Source organism: Tursiops truncatus, chromosome 8 (assembly GCF_011762595.2).
Source record: "Tursiops truncatus isolate mTurTru1 chromosome 8, mTurTru1.mat.Y, whole genome shotgun sequence".
Lineage (NCBI taxonomy): Eukaryota > Metazoa > Chordata > Mammalia > Artiodactyla > Delphinidae > Tursiops > Tursiops truncatus.
The window spans coordinates 17,019,061-17,039,077 of NC_047041.1; the positions used below are offsets into that span (position 1 = coordinate 17,019,061).

At 43.7% G+C, this 20,017-nt stretch overlaps 1 protein-coding gene across 3 annotated transcripts in view; it reads left to right on the top strand.

Annotated features, from left to right (window-relative positions):
- The first annotated feature begins 6,154 nt into the window (after positions 1-6,154).
- Positions 6,155-20,017, top strand: part of CADM1 (cell adhesion molecule 1) — a 335,390-nt gene continuing 321,527 nt past the window's right edge. For all 3 annotated transcript variants that reach the window (XM_073808164.1, XM_019941855.3, XM_019941856.3), the window contains exon 1: positions 6,155-6,319. In XM_073808164.1, the coding sequence (XP_073664265.1) occupies positions 6,190-6,319 (130 nt within the window). In that variant the 5' untranslated portion in view covers positions 6,155-6,189. The remainder of the gene's footprint in view (positions 6,320-20,017) is intronic.

The following is a 20,017-nucleotide window of genomic DNA, read 5'->3' on the forward strand; positions in this document are numbered from 1 at the left end:
TTTCCTGTTTGGGACTGCAGGATAGATGATCAAGACAATTTCTATTCAGAACTTGTCCTGTTTACAACGCATATTACAAAAGTATATTACCATTGTCATCTTTGAGCAGCATGAGTGATACAATCTCACATTCATAATATGGCTATTTTATATTTGCAGCTTTATGAAAATCTATAGATATCAATATCTGTCTTTAATGGATCTTGCTGAAATCCTGCTGCCAGGGAAGTTATGCTGTACTGCTATGGAATTATCACAAAGCTAGATCTGACAATTATGATATCATACCAGGATAATGTGACTTTTAAAATTGTTGGGAAAAACTTTTACAGCATCATCACCAATCATATTTTAGTTTGGAAATAAAAACTAAGGTCTACATGTGATAATTAGTTGAGTTACCTCAGTTGCAAGGATCCCTCTATCCTACCCAAGGCTGTCTTGTCAGTGTCAATGAAATTGAATGTCAAATTGAAAAACTCTAAAGCTATTTCTTCCATATCAGAAAATCACTAGCAAATCACATCTTCCTGCCCTACTGGCAAGATAAGTAAAGTGAGCACATATCTGCCTCCTTGTATTGTCAAACTTGAATCAAGCTGTTTACATGGGATGTCAGACTGGTCACATACTGGACCTCAGCATTTCATCTCTGTTGTCAACTCTTGATAATTCTTGTGAAACGTACATTTTTACTTCTTTGTAGCAAGAAATTGACACAGTTAATCACTGCTTCTTCCTTATTTAGCTCTCTTTTTATTCTTTCCCCATTCCCACGGTCTCTCCTTCCTAAGCTCCATCCACTCCTTAAATAATTGGTGTTCATCAGAGTGGTACACCTGGCTTATTTTTCAAAAGTCCTTCAATATATTGTCTCTAGGTAACCACTGCTTCCCCCTTGCCCCACCCCTGCTCAAGTCCCTGGCTTCAACTTCTACCTGCATGCTCTTGACTCCCAGCTCAGTCACTTTTCTGAGTTCTAGACCAGCATTTCAGACTTATAGCCTGGCTAAGTATTTCAAAGACACCTCAAAGCCAAGTTGTCCCAAAGTGAAATCATCTTCTTCCACTGCCCATCCCCCAAACAAACAATAAGCAATCAGATGGACCTATTCCATATCCTTGTACTTGTCTTGGGTGAATCGTACCAACATTTACTCAAATGCTGAAAATACAAATCTAAGGTTCATTTTAAGGCCTTTTTTTTAAACCATGATACCACTAAAATAATCTTTCCAGAATGTAAATCTGACCATGAAATTCTCCTAATTCAATGGGTTCCCATTACCTATCATCACCAATGAAAACTTCTTAGTATGTCAGTCAAGACATTTCCCCGATCCCTGTATATTTTCCCCAGCCTCTTCTCTTGCCACCTGTCCTCTGGCGACCTGTGATCCTAAACTTTCCTAAGAGATCCATGCTTTCCTAAGCTTTGGAGCCTTGTAAATGACCTCCCTAGTCACATCTTCCCCCTCTGTCCTTGTGCACCCCATGGAGTCTTTTTCAACTTCCAGCACTCAGCTCATGAACATTCTCCTGTGTGAAATTTCCCTTGATATATAGACATTCACACTTGCCTCTTGGGTATAATAGGTGTCTCCCTTCTCTGTTCATATAGAGCTGTGTGCACATACTATAAAAACACTTACCATACGTAGCTGGGCCCGTGGGCCAAGGCCGCTGAGCCTGCGCGTCCGGAGCCTGTGCTCCGCAACGGGAGAGGCCACAACAGTGAGAGGCCCGTGTACCGCAAAACAAACAAACAAACAAAAAAAACCACTTACCTTATATAATAATTGTACTGTTCATACTATATTCTGAGTTCCTTGACAGTAGATAGTTTCTCATTCATCTTTGTATTCCCACAACTTAACAGTGATTGTTCCATTGGGGTGTGCTATACATTTCTTTCCTTTTAATGAATATATATTTGGATCAGCCATGTATACCTGGATATATTCCTAGATATGATGGAAAAAACTATGACTTGGGTCCCTATGACAAATTTCCCTTCATGGCCATTGGGGCTGCTTCTTGACCTAGTGTGTGTGTAGTAGTTTTCTGTAACCTACTTCGGTACTTCCCTTTTCTTCACACTGATATTCACCTCTTGATATTCAAGGGTTTGCTGTCAACTCTATGATTCTAGAAGAATAAACCTGTGGGTAAAGTGTTTAACTACTCATTTAAAAATATAGATCTAGCTAGCTTTATATTTCACAAAGATTCATAAACTGATAGTTGCTTGGTCTTAATAATCTAACAATAGGTGAGATGTCTACTAGGTAGACCAAGAGTCTCTCCAGTCCAATATCTAACATACTGCTAGCTTACTTTAATTTATGGAAGACTTTCCATTAAAAGTCGACATTTAATGTAATTTTAGTAACCTTTTTGACAATGGAAGTTGAGGTCTAGGGATTATTTTAGTCTGCTCGGGTGGCTATAACAAAATGCCATAGGCTGGGAGGCTTAAATAACAGACATTTATTTTTTCACAGCTCTGGAGATTGGAAGTCTGAGATCAGGGTGCCAGTAGGGTTGGGCTCTGGTGAGAGGCCTCTTCCTGGCTTGGGATGGCTGCCGTCCAGTTGTGCCCACATGGCCTTTCCTCCGGGCCTACATGTTGGAGAGAGAAAACTCTGTTGTCTCTTCCTAGGGCATTAATTCCGTCACAGGGGGCTCATCATCATGACCTCATCTATACATAATTACCTTCCAAAGATCCCCACCTCCAAATATCATCACATTAGGGGGTAGGGGTAGAGCTTCAACATATGAATTTGGGGGTGGGGGGGACAAAAACCTTCAGTCTGTAAACTGATTAAACCACTTTCCTATGGGTACTCAAATAATCCAGTAGCAAGGAAAATGCTGACTCCAAAATATTGTTTTCTTTTCCCTAATAATTTGTCTTTTTATACCTGGGTACTCAAGTAATTAGCATTTTTGAAAAGCAGGACATCACTAGTTCTCATTGATTGCCTCTGATGTATTTCCCAAAACATGCATCTTCCTTTAATGCTTATTTTTCATGTATGTTTATCCATATTTCTCAACTGTTTTAGGGAAGGCAAACAATCTAGGGTCTCTTTCTCTTTTGCTCTTTCAAGTTTTCTTAGGGAAAAGAAAAGAACCGGGCTCTTGGTGCTTCTGGCAATTTTATTCTAACACAAGTAGCACCCAGATTGTAATTCTGATGACTATTCAGCTCTTTCTTGAAAAATTAAATTCACAAAACAATTGATTATCAGTTATAAATGGCAAAAACACCATCTGGTTTTCAAAATTGGTTAAATTCATGTAGCAAGGGGAAAAAATGTTGGAACTCATACTTGGGGAGGAGTTCTAGTCCACGAAGCAGAAAATGACGAGCTTTACTATGAGAAAGCCAGAGTAGTCATAACTTGTATCTAGCAGATGCAGGAATTTGATACGTTCTTCACATGTTCCATATGTTAAATCATTTGGCAAGATCTTCAGTGTGAAAGAGCTGAGGGTGGCAGAGGAGTGTGGCTAGTGGATAGGGTAGCAACAGCTTCATCCTAAATTTTCAGCTCTGGTTGTTTCCATGAAGACGTAGTGCTAAAGATGTCCCATGACCTGGGAAATTGGATGTGCAAGTTCCTTAAATGTCTGGCAGGGGTGGCATTTTCTGGTGGAAATTTCTAAAGCTATCTGCATTCTTCTGGGGAGGTAAGTCATACAGCATTAGCATTTCCTACAGAAATGTCCCATGTTGTTCTTTGCCAACTGGAAATCTGCGTAGGTGTTCATTTGATGTGCCAAGAGAATGAAGGGAGATGAAAACACTCCACATCTTCCAATGTCCCCATACTGTGTTCCTAGTGTGGGAGGACTGGGGCCTGACTAGATTCTCTTGGAGCTACAGCCTCATAAGGAACGCTTTTCCTTAGGAGTATAATGCAATCCTGTTATTTAAAAAAATGCTTCTGAGTTGCTGGCATATTTTCACCTTATGTTAAAATGTAGCTTATGTTATTATTCATGCATTGTAATGTGAAATTTATTCACCTACTTAACAAATATTTATTGAGGCCCAGTATAGCATAGTGGTTAATTGCATAAGCTTTGCAATTTTACAAACTTTGACCTTAGGGCAATTGCTTAATCTTTCTGTGTTTAAAAAATACAAGAATACTGTGTGCCATGAGGATTGTTCCAAGGATTAAATGAGATTACACATGTAAAATACTTAATAAGAACTCAATAAATGCAAAAGTAGTAATAATAATAATAATAGCAAGTATAAATTTACGCTAGGGTGCTAGATTGACTGGGATATAGGAACTTACTTTATAGTTTATACATCTTTCAGCATACATATGGCCTCAATTTTTTTTATCCTGATTGTGGAGGGACTCTGCTTTGCATTTGGTCTGATCAAGGTAGCTTTACTTCTGGAGGTGCTAAGAATAGGTAGGACTTTGCGGACTGGACATTATCCCGGTGACCATGTGGTGATGGTTTCCTGCCTCATGTAGTGCTGTTTGCCTGCTGGAGCTTTCTAGACTTCTGGAGGACTGCCTGCAGTTCATGTATTAGGGCCTGTAATTACAGTGCAGAATATCCAGGCCTGTGAAGACAGGGTAGTCTTGAAATTAGTTTATGCATAATGGATAATAGGAGGCTGTTTTAAAGTGTAACTCATTTGGTGGGTTGGCAGATCTTGACTTCCTTTCTGATATGTAACATTTATTTATTTCTTTTTTAGCAAGATGAGGACAGAGGGCTTCTCTAGACTATAGCTCAGACTTAGCAATTTACATTCAGTAATCTCTTGGTCATTTAGCCACAGATAATTTGTCATGGTTTGTTTTAGCTGTTGTGATATTGATATTTATTATGCAAATCGTATTTCCTACATCTTATTGTTCTGCATTCTATGAATACTTAAATTATTATAAACCTTTACACTTAATATGGCTCGTCCTTCAATTTGATGCTTGAGCAACAGAGGGTCAGAGCGCACACGTTCTTCTAGAGGGGAAGAAAATAAGTAATTAAAAAGCAGACAAACAGGAGAGCCGGCTGCCTGGCTCAGAAGAAAGCAAAGGCAATTTCGGGGAGGGAGAGCGAGTCCGAGAAGCGAGTCCGAGAAGCGAGTCGCTTCAGCCTGGAAAGCCTCTCCCAGAGACGCGGGAAGCTCAGAGCACCTGTTGGTCCCCAGCCGCCTTAGGCGGGACGAGGGGCAAAGGGGCGGCAGGGGGAGTGGGTTTGAGCCCTGAAGGAGGAAGATGGCAGACCTTCTCTTCACACCCCGTCTCCGCCCTCCACCCCGAAGCCTTCACAGAAAAGATTTTTTGTTGAGTGTGTGTAATCGTAATTATCTAATAATACATGTGCATCATGTATATTAAATACACATATATCACATATACATTAAAACCAGGAAGGAGACCTTCAGCAAGCTGGGGAGCCTGAGCCAACGCTCCTCGATCTACCTTTCCCGAGAATCTACTGCAAACACACAGACTCGAAAATCCCAGATCCCGATTCCGGCTCCTTTCTCCCAACTATGCCCAAGTCTACCGCTAGGTTGTTGAGCGGGCTCTCCCGCTCCGCCGGACCTGCAAAGCACGCATGCACTTCTCCCAGATTGTTTTGTCAATCCGGGGACCTGCCTCCTCACTCTCTACTCCCGAACAGCCCCCGTTTCCCAAAGATCTATTCCTTCGGTGCAAGGTGAGTGACGGAAATTTGCAACGTTTTGTTTCCAGGCCAGTTGCACTCGGCGTACCGGGCAGGGGAGTCTCCTAGGGAGATTCTCGTCGTCTGGTTGATGTAGCGATTGCTATAAACATTCCTAATAAAGGTGTACGGGAAGCTAGACCCGCCCCCGGAGCCGGAGCCCCTGTGCGCCAGGGGCCCAGGAGAACACTTTTTCCTTGATCCCGGGAAACCGAAAACGAATTTTAACATAAACATATTTGCATACGCCCCTCCCCCTGGCCCCGCCCCTAGGTGGCGCGGGCGCGCCGCCGAAGCCAGCGCCAGGGGGCGGGGTGGGGGAGGGGGTGAGTCCTCCGAGAGCCGGGTTCGGCTCGCGGCGATGTGATTGGTCGGTCTGGACTCCTCCTCCAGCGCATGTCATTAGCATCTCATTAGTTGTCCGCTTGGGCTCGGGAGGAAGCCACCGCCGCCAGTCTGAGGCAGGTGCCCGACATGGCGAGTGCTGTGCTGCCGAGCGGACCCCAGTGTGCGGCGGCGGCGGTGGCGGCGGCGCCGGCGCCTCCCGGTCTCAGACTCCGGCTTCTGCTGTTACTCCTCTCTGCCGCGGCACTGATCCCCACAGGTAGGTGTGGGCACCGGCCGGTTGGCCCCCGAAATCTCCTAAGGCACCCCAGTGGCCGTAGCCATGGAGGGGGGAAACGTTTCCATGACAACCTTCCCCCACTTCCTAAATCCAAATCGGAGGGAGTGTGGAGAGGAAACTCAGGGCTGAGAATGGAAGGGGTTGAGGGGATCGGTAAATCTCCTCTCCCTTGCCCAGCTTGGTGTGAATTAGAGCTCGTAGGGATGGCTGCACCCACACCTTTTCTCCCCGGCTTGGCGCGGGGCGCGGAGTGGAGTGAGAATGTGGGGCCCGGGGGCTAGAGAATATAGGGGAAGGGGGTGGATCGCAAGCACCCCCGCCAAACCTTCCGGACCCTCCCTAACTCGCTGTTGTCCCCGTAACTTGCAGGTCCTCCCGCTTCCCCGGGCTACCCATTCGCCCCCGCCTCTCCAGCAGGCCCCCCATTCCCCATCCCCGAAACCTCCCCATGGCTGACTAGCGGCCCCCTCCAGCGCGATTCCTCACTGGTCCACAGGACATCTCCAGATTTGTCTGATCGCTCCTGCTTTCCCCGCGCTCTGCCTTTCTCCCCTGTCCACGAACAGCTCGCCCCTCGTGTCTCCTTCCAGCCGGATCGCGGCCCCTCCGCCCCCACCGCCCCCTCCGCCCGGCTGCGGGTCTCCTTGGCCGGGCTCCAGGCAGGGAAAGTTCCCCGGGCCCGGCCCCACGGGGGGGCGGTTGTTGTCGCCGCCTCTGCGGGAAGAAGCCGGGAACCCGCAGCCCGCCTGCCCCACAGCGTCCTCCGCCGCGAGTGGGGACCCCGGATTTCCAGGCTGCCTGTCATTTTCGGCAGCTCGGGGGTGGTGGAGGGAGCGTTCGCGGCCTCTGCGGCCAGGCGGGCACCCTCCGGGCCTCCGGGCGTCCCCTGCGTGCAGAGCTGTCTTGGGAATTTGCCCAGGGGCGGCTCTGCGCGCCCCGCTCCTTCCCTGAAGATGCGGAGCACTCGGCTGGAGCACGCTGTTTGGCTGACCGTGTGCCGGGCGCGTTGGCGCGGTCGGGAAAGAAGAGGGCAGTGTTTGCTTTTGCTAACAAAAGGGAGCTGGAGCTCTTCCCCAGCGGAGAGCCCGGCCGTGCTGCACCCTGCCTCCCCTTCCCACCACCGCCGCGCTTGCTGGCCGCGCGGCGTCCCAGCGCCCCTGGCCGCCTGCTGCGGGCTGGGAGCAGGGAGCCGGGACTCCAAGGCGCAGGGCCGCGGGGGGCGGGGAGGTGCAGGAGGGGATGCAGCAGGGCTCGGCGCCTGCAAAGCCCCTCCTCGCAGCTCGGAAGCCGCAGGACCCGCGAGCAACAAGTGGCGGAGGACACCGAGAGCTCAGCCCCCACCTGCGGAGCCCCCGACCCGGGCGGGTGCAGCGCCGGGGCCACCGTGCCGCTCCCGGGGTGCCTCTCCGCTTGGGCTGTGCCTTTTGTTTACACGCTAGAGGACACACAGTTACATAAACACCGCAGGAGACACGCTGTAGGAAATGGGGAGATCTGGGGGTGCTAGCTTTGGATTTGGGGGGATGCCGGGGTGGTTGCTTCCCCCCCACTCCTCAAGACAGGCTTGCAAGGGAGCTCGACTTGAGGAACCTATCGGGGATCCATAGAGGTGGGAATCTGGCGGCAGCTTCAGTTCCAGAGCTGAGGATTTTTTCTTCCATGCCACTGCCTCCGGATGTTGTTTATGTGTTTTTGCACTGTGAATTCTTAATTTATGAGTTACGAGATAATTGGGTTCAGCCGATGCCGGTGTGGTTACAACTTCATTTCGGGTGATGTCTCTGACTCGATGGGTTCAATGAAATGTTCCTGAAAGAGATCCCTGGTTCTGCTGCATTGTAAAAAGCGCCAGTGTCGGTTAAACGTGAGCGTTACAGGCTCGGTAACTGGCGCATAACAGAGGCAACAATAGACTTGTATCGGCTGCAAAAAAAAAAAAAAAAAAAAAGGCGGGGAGGGGGCAAGCGCTGGTCGGGATATTGTCTTTGGACTAAAAATGGGAGCCGTGCAATGCCGCTCGCCAGCAGAGCAGCATCAGGTTATACCTCCTCTGTCCAGCCTGCTCATTGAAGGCTCCGGGTAGTAGCAACAGTACTGTATTTGTAACTATCTCGCGGTAAGAAGTTGCCTTCCCACCGAGGGCTATATGCTGACTTAGAAAGGAGCGGTCTGGAACTCAACCGTGCATGTCAAAGCTACAAGAAAAATCTGTTGCCAGTTGCCATGGAAGCAGCTTCCTGCTCCTGTGTACATCCCTGTTTGTATGCTGTTATCAGATTGTGTTCAAATTAGAAAGTAATTGGGTTTGATTTGTAGTGAGGGGGTGAGGCGCCTTTCTTTAAATCTTTTTTTTTTTCTTTTAATGCGTTTTTTGGTGCTGAGTTTGAGAAGGGGTCTTGGCCTAGCCCCCAGATCCTAGTCCCAGAGAGTAGATTTCAGGTGGGGACCAGGGGACTTCTCTTCTTTACTCCTCTTAGTTTAAGCTTTCTCAGAGACCTCCAGTTCCTACTCCCAGGATTAAAGAAACCTGTTGGCGTTGCCTTTTAACTTCATAAGGCTTGTTTCATTTACAGCCTTGCTGGAATAGCCATCAAGGGCCATTGTGCGGTGGGTCCAGGTTCTGTCTTCCCCTGTAACTGAATCCATTTATCCTCTGGAGAAAATCTCTCGTCCCTCCTGTGGTGTTTGGATGAAATGGATGTTAATGAAATGCAGCTAAAATGGGCTTGTCAAAGCTCACTCCTCAGTGTAAATCACGCCCATTTACTTTGGGATGCTCGCATGATGTTGTTTCTGACCCCCAGTGAACCCGTGGTTGGTCACCCTCCTCTTACATTTTCAGCAGTAGAGAGGATGGCTGATGGGTGGGGATGTGTGGTGGTGCTGGGAAGCCCAGGAACTGAGTTTTTGCTTGTCGTGGCCCGTTGGGGCTTGTGTACTGGGGATAGGGACTTTACAAAAGTGCCGCCCTGCTATTGTCGCCTTTCCCTGCATCAAATCCAATAGCTGCGGGAGGGACTTGCACTTGTCTGTGATAGCTTTGATAAAATATCCCTCATTTAATGCCACTTTATATTTACAGTGTGTCACTGGAGACGCACAAGGCTTCATTTAGTGACTCGTGTGACGAGACAAGCTTGCATTATTTGCCTGGGACATTTTGGAGGAACAAGAGACCCATTGAGCAATCTTTTGAAATGAACAAATACGAAAAAAGGGGGGAATAAAAGAGCAGGCAGTTCTCCGGAACAAAGAGCGTTATTCATATGGATGTTGTACATGCTTTATCCAGTTTTCCCAATGGCCCTCCTGGTAAAGGCGAGTGGGACAGGGAAGAAGCCAAGGCAGGACACTGGCGCTTCCTCTCTTTTTTTCCTGACTTCATATTCTTATCTGACTTTGCCCTCGACTCCCTGGACTCCCTGCCTGCTCTGCTCAGCTTGCTCGGCTCCCTCTAAAACCCCAGAAGGTAATGGGTTCCTGGGTCTAAAAAGGAGATTTTGAAATCCTTTCTCCCAGCTCTGAATTACAGCGGAAGAAAGTGCTAGTAGCTACCTGTTGAGATGGATGGTCTTCGGCGGATATATCGGTTGAATGGAAAGAGATGTCACTTTTCTGTGACATGTGTCAGGAAGTGGTTGATAGTGAATGTCAGATGGGTAAGAGGTCTTGCAATTATAATATTAGCCTTACTATTTATTTTTAAAGAAATGCTGTGAAAACTAAAATCCAAAATTTTCATGATCATGAAGGGTGCTCTTGGAGTTTTCAGTGACTTTTGCCCACACCTGGTACATTTTGGCCTTATTATACATAAGTGAATTTTTATTATTCCTTGGCCTATATTGCTAAGTGATTTTCAGGCTTTAAAAACTTGATAATATTGCTGTGAATATAAACTCAGTCTCTCAGTTTCTGTATGTGACATATTAATGCTTAATTGGCCACTTAGAATTTACATTTTAAAAATGGTTTTGTGTGTGCCTGTGTGTTTAACGGAAGGCCCATTTTTATGCAGGGGGATCTCTTAAATTGCACCAAACTAATCAATGTTATGATTTGAATGGAAATTTACCAGTATATAAAGAAATTTTATAAAAAATAAATCCAAAGGATTCAAATGTTGTATCTCTTTCTTGGGAAGAATAGTACTGACCATCATGCTGGGCATTTTCAACTGAAAATCCAGCATAGAAAGGAGAAATCACACAGCGACATCTGTTGCAGAATTGAAAATTTGCTGCTTCTAGTTGCAAGCAATTAGTCCCATATACGCACCTAATGGTATCAGCCTGTGTGTGTGTGTGTGTGTGTTTGTGTACTCACACAAATATGTGTGTATCCACATGCATATATGTATATATATGCACGTATACAGAAGCTCAGCCAGTGTTCATAGTCACATTTAAAATTATTTAATAGAAAATATAACATTTTAATGCAAAGTTCTTTTTCTTAATATCACCTGTTGAGGAACTAGAGATTCTTATAATCATGGAATTTTTGAAAGGGGAAGGATATTAGAAATCATGTGGCAACGTCTCATTATTTTGCAGTGAGGCAGCCAAAGCCCAGAGAGGGAGGGACCGTGCTTACCGCTGAACTGAGGCTGAGTTAGCTGTGCTTCCAGGATAGGGAGCTGGTCTCCGGATAGCCGGCCAGTGAAGCTTCTCTTCCACCTCCCAGCAGGGATGCCCAGTAAGGGATATGCATCGTGGGTAGATGCTGTCTTGGGTAGGAAGAGTTTGTATTCTGAAGGCAGCAAGAGTAATTATTGCTCTACGTAATAAACCGAGGGATCAGAGGTGTGACCTCTGGGAAGAAAGGACCGGTTTTTGTTAAGGTTGTCTTCAGTGTTGACAAATCATTCTGAAACCTCTGGACTTCATGTGGCAGCCACACGTGAATGTTGTTGTCCAAAGCACCTGAGTAGAGGAGAGCTCTGGATGTGTGTCCCGGTCTTTTAAGTCAGATGCGTGAGAACTAGGCTTCACAGAAGCACAGAAGCCTCAGCTTTAGACTTTGAACCTTTCGTTTTGTCATTTCAAGGAGTCTTATTAACAGGAGAACTGGTTCCACATAACTAAAGAAAAAAGGAAGGGTCCTTAAGCCAAGAACAAAAACACATCTTGATTTTCTTACCAGGTACTTGTCCCTTTCCGTTAAGGCTGGGAGAAAGCTCAGAATAATTTTTTTTCTTAAAGAAAAAATTATTTTATTGTTGCAAGATGACCCTTTTTTTTTAAACATCGATCATATTTTCTTTATTTTTTCATTTTATTATGGAAAATTTCAATTATACACAAATGTAGAGAGAATGCCATAAGTAACCCTCTTTGCAGATCATCAGGTTTGCTACTTACCACCCATGGTCCATCACCTTCTGTACACCTTCTCCCCTTCCCAGATTATTTTAAACAAATCCTGGACATCCTATCATTTCTTCCATAAATTACTTCAGAATGAATTTCTGTAAGATACAGCTCTTCCTCTACGCCCATAATCACAGTATCATTAGCTGCATGTACATTTTATCCACTGGTATACAGATTTTTATCCTACTCTTGCTCTACCCAGGAAGGTAGAGTGAAGGCTTGGTACAGTGGGTAGAAGCTGAGGCGGGAGCTAGAAAAGCCAGAGCGTGATTACTGCCTGCACTGAGGAGACCTTTTCCTGTGGTTTGGTTTATTTTGAGCAAGGTTTTGTTTGGAACGGATAAGATGAGTTTTATTGTGTAAATATGGTTGTGTAAATATGCAGTAATTGTAGCTAATTCCTCAGTGGCGAGCTGTGGAAAACACCCTTGGTGAGATTGGCCATTTCTGGATGTGCTCATAATGAATACTCTCCGTAGGAGGACTTCTGTAGGAAAGGCTAGTTTAGTTTGATGGCTGTGAGGTGCCCTCATTCGGAATATTTTCCTCTAAATGTCTCCGTGGTATGAGTGCCTTTGCGTTTGGTAAATATATGGCTTCAAAGAAAAAGATATCTTTTCCCATTTCTAATTGGCTGAGTATTCATTTCAGCCTGTATTCTGTAACTGAAGTGATCAGAAAATGCCTTTGGTGTGGGAGCTGTAAGTTTTGGGGCCTTATTTTTGTAGGATGGGGGTACGGGGTGGTAGGAAGAGAAACTGTTACTCTTTTTTACTTTTCAGTATTTGCCCCATTCATTTAAAGTGTGAATTTTTAATTTCAGCTAGAAATGTTAGACTGCTTCAGCGTTAATTTCGGAACTTCTTTGGTTTCTCGGAAAATAGGTTGGTTCCATTTTCCAGGGTTCGTGAAATGTGAGGTTTTGTGTGTGTGTGTGTGTGTGTGTGTGTGTGTGTCTGTGTGTCTGTGTGTCTGTCTGTGTGTCTGTCTTTTAAGAAGTTCCTTCTTAAATGTATCTAACGTGGACTATAAACTGAAGCATTGGGGTTTTTGGTTTCTAGCCAAACAAGTAATTACACATGAGATGGTTTTGAGAGTTCCAAGCAGCCCTGGCCAAGGAAAAACCCGCCTCCTGTGCCCCTCTTCTGAGCTGGCCACGGCACCAGAAAAGCACAAAGGAATGTCTACATTTAGGGTTTGGGGAGCGCCACCAAAATCGAATAAAAAGCCTCTGTTTGGAAACCATCAATGAAGGAAGGAACCCACTGGAATGTTTGTAATTACAAGTGGCACCTCCTTGTTTAAATTTCAGAAGCCACAGTTTCTTTTTCAGAGATTTAAATTGCAGGCTGTAGCCAGCAGCTGCTGTTGTGGTTAATGGGCACTTTCTCTTTGAAGATCTTCCTGTGCTGGTTCTCAAAAGCTTTGGCGCAGTTGGCCTTGAACTAGGGTTAGAAGAAAGGGAGATGGAGGTATTTATATACATGCACAGCAGAAGTGATGTGTGGCCTTTATTATTACTCAAAAGAGGCGCTTGGTGGTAAGGTTTTGAGAAAACTGAGCACTAAGGGAAAAAAAAAAAAAAACTCTTATGACTGACAGGTGTCTTGAATGGGGTGATTGATTATCTTATGAGAAACGTGGGGTGGGGAAAAGTTTTTCTTTTAGTAGATGCTTTACTGGAACATAGTCATTTGACCCACCATTTTGATCTTGATATTTCAGAAATGTTAAATAGCCTTGAAATGAAAGTGCTCTGTTTCATATTTAAATGCTACTCAGTGTTTGATGTTGATATTCTAGTGGCGTGGACTTTTAAAAATGCCTAGAATAAGTGGCTTGCTCTTGGCAGTCTTCCTTGGTAAGGTAGGCATTCTAAATCCTCTTGAGCCATCCAGCACTAGACGGCAGTGTCAAGTTGGAATTGTTATGAGGTCCCTGGAGGGGGTGGGGAGGAATCTCCTTAAAAACAAAGGGCTCCTGGGCCCCATCTCTCCCATTGTCTGTACCATATCTCCACTTGGCTAGGAATAATCTAGAAGTTAACATGTCAGAAATTGAACCTTTCATCTTAGATCTCAACTTTTCACAAAGTCTCCATTATTGCACGTGACACCATTGTCATCCCGGTCTCCAGGGCCCTGAAATTTGGAGTCTTTTTTTCCCCTCCTTAGCTTTCACCCTTGGACTGAAATAAAATGGGGCTGATTATTTCTCCACAACATTCTCTGGAAGCCTCAACGTCCTCTCCAAACCATGTTTTACTAAGCAGAAGCTCTCTAGCCAATTCCCCCGATCCCAGGCTCTCTGAGTCAGAATTTAAGTCCTCCCACCACAGCTGTAATTCTTTCCTGGACAGGATCAGGACACTGCCCTTGCAGAAAACCTAATCTCAAATTCTTGCTCCTTGCACCAGATTCAAAATCCACATTGTTTTGTCTTAAGGTTGTTCCTTCCTCAATTGCTTTCTCACTCCTTCTCTAATTGCCCTCATTTCTTATTACTTTTCAGCCCAATCCCGATGATTCTGGAAGACTGATGATTCTCCAGTGAAACTGAGGAAGAAAGTGGTTTCCCCTGATCAGCCTTCAGCTGGTTGCCTTTGCATAAAACTGCTCTCTGATCGGTTTTCCTCTTAACTGTTTTGGTTTATAATTGTAGGACGGCTGAATCTCCTTGCCCACCTTGAGAATAAACATCTTTCCTTTGCATCTTTCAGTTTAACTAACACGTGCTTATCTAAAATATATGCCCACACAGACATTTCCTTTTTCTGCTTTACAGGTGTGTACATGTCTTTCTTTCCAGTAAGCCACAATGTATCGATATTATTGCCATTACTTTAATGAAACTTTAAACCCTAGAATGCTGAAAGTGTATTGTGCCTATTTGGTAGCACGTGTTGGAATACAGGCATTTACTATAGCATGAAAATAGTGTAACTGAATTCACAAATTACAAGCTGGCAAAGTAAGACTTTGGGGCAAAACGTTAAGCCTTGAGGAGTTGGAGACTTTGGAAGGGTCAGTGTCAGAGAGCCTTGTCTGGAGCTGCTGACTTGGCATACATGAGATCAGCCCCTCTGAAGATGCTCCAAAAGATGCGACCTTAGAGGAGCATTTGGTGCTCATGTTTTCGGTGCATCAGTCGCTAAGAAGTACTACCCGGGAAGCCAGAAGGAAGTGCACTAAAACCCAGGTCTTTATTAGCTAACACTTTAAATAGCGTTGGCTTGGGGAGCAGTGCTGTCTCCCTAAACACAGGCATCTCTCCCATTGTGGCAGATCGCATTTTAGTTGATTACATAGAGGGTGAATTGTTACTGGTTTAAGAGAATAAATGAAATCTTTGTTTCTCAGTCTAACTGCTAAACTTGTTATCTGAAGGATCTTTTCAAAGCCTTTATCTGGTACTAATATCTGCCACGGTTCTTCCCTTATTTTTTTCCTCGCCTGGCATCCTTCCCCCGCAGAGTTCAGTTTTTGCTACTGGAAGGTTATGCAGCACGATAATTCAGTGGTTTGAACACTTGATTATCATGGAGTATTTGGGGACGGTCTTGGGGGAAAGGTTGTATGTCAAACGTGGTATGTATTTGGCTCTTTGCTGATTATCAGCCTGGGATAAGCCAAGCCATGCAGAAGTTACTGCACATAATCAGCTTCTGAATAGAAGAGGAACCCGGCTTCATTCTCTTGCAGAAACCCTTACTTAAACAATGAAAACTTCAAAGATAGGGAGAAAAAAAAAAGTTAATTCAGTACTAAATTACTGCTCAAATGGTTTTATCTCTTAAAAGGTTCAAATAGAGATTAGCTTAAATGACACCGAACTTCACTTTTCCTTGTGCATATCTTGTGCGCACACGTCACTGTGAAGAGACCTCTTGTCTCCTTTCTTTTAGTTTTGTTAGTAATCACATGAATGTTAGTTGCTGTTTGTTTCCCTTTCCCGAAGCAAATCTCTCCATCTCTGGGCCAGCTTGGCAAGCAGAATACCCGGTCTAGATTACAGAACAGCATAAACCTAGGGCTTTGCTTAAGAGCTAAAAACAACAAAAACAACCTACCTTACAGGGTGTTAAAAATAAAATAAGATCATATGTATGAATGTCCTTGAGAAGGAAGTATTTTATATATATGGCTTTCATTAAAACAGCCACGGTTTAGTGATGGGGGTTATGTTTCTGACCACTACTACTGCTAATCACGTTTGTAAGTCCCTCACACGTTTGAGAATATTGAAAAATTCTGTGCTGAAAGGATTAATTCAGGATGTACTCAACTGTCTCTAAGGTGAAAGTGAAGAATAAAGTGGCAGTAAGATTAAGATCCTACACGGAGTTGAATGTTTTTTGGAAGTAAATGGAATTATCCAGTCACCTTGGAGAAATAGACAGTGATTATAATCTCAAGTTTCTGGGCCTTTTAACACAGACAGGACTTTATGATTTTACTTACCCCTTATATTTTATATACTATATTTAAATCAAGTACTTGTATTTCTGTAGCTAACCCATAAGGCACTTGGAAGAAAAATGAGAATTTAAAAATTATTGTTAAATCAAGTGTCTGCTTTTATACCAGGTGTCGTGTTTGGTGCAGTTATAGTTGGGTGGGTTGATTCCTGAGCGATACAGTTGGTTTTCTCAACTTTTACTTTGAAAACTCTCAAAACGGCAGGAAAGTTGAAAGTATAACAAATGCTTGTACACCCCTTACTTAGATTCATCAACTGTCAGCATTTTGCCCATTTGTTTTATCTCTAGCTCTCTAAACAATGTATCCACACATGTCTTTTTGTTTTTTTCTGATCCATGTGAAAGCAAGTTGCAGGCCTAGTGACACGTCACCCTTGAATACTTCAGCACCAGACTCCTGAGAATAGGGACATCTTCTCCCACAACCTCATTACATTCAAGAAATTTAATATTCACCGATATTATTTAATGTCTAGTCCATATTCAAAGTTCCCCAATTTTCCCAGTAATATTCTTTATCTATCTGTGTTTCTTTGTCTTCCCTGATCTAGACTCCACTGGAGATCACACATTGGATATGGTTTTCATGTCTCTTTTTCTTTTAATCTAGAACCATTCCCTTGCCCTCCACTTTTGTTTGTTTGTTTGTTTGTTAAGGTTCTTTTAAGGAGTGTGTGTGCGGGATGTCTTTCATGGTGTTGACATTTTGTTGAGTCCAGATCTACAGCTTTGTGGAATGTCCCGCGGTTCTACAGATTGTTTGCTTGTTTCCTCCTAGTTTGATTCAGACTGTAATCATAGGCAGGAACATGGCACAGCTGATGTTGCCACCTTTTAACATCACATCAAGAGCAACATAATAGCAGTTCGTCCTAATTTTAGCAGTGGCAAGTTTGATCCCTTTGCTAACTGTAGGTTTAGTACTTGGTTGATGTGGATTTACAGATGTCTCCACTTTTGTCCCTTTGTCATTAATAAGTAATTTGTGGGATATTTTGAGATTGAAGATCCTGTTCTCAAACACTTCATCTAGTGGTTTTAGCAGCATTGATAAACCTTGTCTAAATCAAACATTACACCAGTGTTTATAAAATTGTGCTTTTTCTAATTGTCATTCCCCTGTATTGGGCAGAGGCCTTCTTGAATAAAGAAGAGCTCGCCTTTCCCCCATCCTCTCCTTTTTATTTGAAAATCACAACGGACTCATACATTTAAAACAGTTTCAGTGTGATAATATTTCTTTACCGTCAAATTTGGCTAAAGGGAACCCCTTCAGTCTGGCTCTTGTATCCTTTCGACATATCTCTGTTAATTTTTAAGTTCTTTCTTATTTTATGTCACAAGAAGATGTCTAAGCTCACCTTGTATTTTCCCTGCTCCAGATCTGGAATCAGCTATTTCTGCAAGAAGCTGTGGTTCCTTTCAGTGGGCAACTGGTATTTAGATACCAAAGAGTTGTGCTCATTGCGGTTGACTTGTTTCAGTGGACAGAACTAGGAGATTACATGTATATTTATTATTATATAAATAAATTATATTTATATATATCTGGATACATTTAAAATTTATACTTATTCATTTAAATCATGATTTCATACTGATGTCTTCAATTCTATTGTAAAACTAAGGTTCTTTCTCCCCTTTTCTCATTCCTTATTTGTACTTTTTTCCCCCACACTGAGAACCTTGATTCCCAGCCATATCAGTTTCTTATAATTAATGCAAAAACTAGATTTGGAATTACTCCACAGAGAATACTGTAGACAACAAAACTGTCAAGTGAAGCTCAAGATTTTTGCCACTCTTTTTTGCCTTTAAAATAGATCCAGTGAAGGTTGACGGTCAGAGTACTGTGTTCACAAGTTCACAAATTAGTGCCTTGTGTGTGTGTGTTATCAATGAGATGTATACTAAGGATCATTCATTTCTGTTTCTATTCAATTTTAGTGTTTTACCTATCCTTGTTGATTTAAGTTTATATGTCGAACATGTAAATCATTACCATGGCTCAAAAATCAAAACTATGTAAAGAAGTGTCACTCCCTTCCCTGTACTTCCTGGCCCATTCCCACCCACCTTCCTGTAGTAGCCAATTTCATTCCTTTCTCATGTATCTTTCTTATTTTTCCTTTGAAAAAATAATAGGTAGTGTTCTCTGTTTTCACACTTTTCCATAAACCGTGTTAACATCTGCCTATAATGTCTTTTTTTTTTTTTTTTTTTGCGGTACGCGGGCCTCTCACTGTTGTGGCCTCTCCCGTTGCAGAGCACAGGCTCCATACATGCAGGCTCAGCGGCCATGGCTCACGGACCCAGCCGCTCCGCGGCATGTGGGATCTTCCCAGACCGGGGCACGAACCCGTGTCCCCTGCATTGGCAGGCGGACTCTCAACCACTGTGCCACCAGGGAAGCCCTATAATGTCTTATTTGACAAATCCTGGGTTTTCATATTAATTTGATGATTTACCCCCATTTGGCTTTATTTCACTTTAGAAACCTTTTTATTTTACTATATTCATATCTCTTCCTTTTAGGGTAATAGTTCTCTTTGGGTAGTTAGGAGAATGCTTTATTTTTTTCATTTAACTCACCATATTACTTGCAAGAAAATAGGGACTGCCCTTTTTCATATAATGCAATGTGTGTCTCTGATGTTTATTAACTGTGCCTTACTTTGCTTCTCAGCAGTCATCGTTTACCCTTCTCCTCATCCAGTAAATTGGCATATCTATGTCTCAAGTCCCAATGCCCCAATTCTTCCTACCACTTTAAAAAAATTGTGTTATACTTACTGTAAAGTGCACAGCCTTTTGCATCTAAACCTCAGACCATGTTCCAAAGGTGCCCACTGAACATCTCAATCTGGATATTCCACAGTTATCTCAAATAACATTAATGACAAAACAGCAACTGTTACTTTGTATCTTCATTCAGGATCTCATTTAATCCTTACTGTCACACTGTAAGTAGTTGTCTCTCTTGCTTCATTTTACCAATGAGGAAGTTGAGAGGATGATAGGACCCTTGTCCAAGAGGCACAAATAATAAGTGGTAGAACCAGGTCTATCTTCAAAACCCATCGTTTTAAACACTTAAGTACATTTTCCTAAAGTTCAACATGTCTAAAACTGAACTTAGCACTTTTGCTCTCCCCAAACCTCCCACTATCCTATATTTTCTGTGCTGATGAAGGGTATCACCAAGCTGCCCAATGAGTTAAGTGAATCTGGGAGACATCTTAGAATACTTCCTCCTTCGCTACCCTTTCCCTCTGTTAGTAACTAAGTCCTGCTTGTCTCTTGCATTCACTCCTGTCAATTTCACCACCACTGTCTTAGTTACCCTTATGCTCATTTTACAGATGAGGAAAGTAGATTTAAACTGATCTAATGGTCCCTTAATTGGTCTGTTTACCTCTAGTCTCATCCCTTCTAATGCATCCTTAACACTGCTTTTAGGCAGATCTTTCTGAAACACATATTAGATTGTCACTTTCTTGCATAAAATCTGGAAATGTTGGGCTTCCCTGGTGGCGCAGTGGTTGGGAGTCCGCCTGCTGATGCAGGGGACACGAGTTCGTGCCCCGGTCTGGAAATATCCCACATGCCGCAGAGCGGCTGGGCCCGTGAGCCATGGCCGCTGAGCCTGCGCGTCTGGAGCCTGTGCTCCGCAACGGGAGAGGCCACAGCAGTGAGAGGCCCGCGTACCAAAAAAAAAAAAAAAAAAAAAAAAAAAATCTGGAAATCTTCCTCTCATGCTCACCTCTTGCCAGCTGTACACACCGTGTTCTTACTTTAGGAGCTGCACACCGTGTTCTTTTT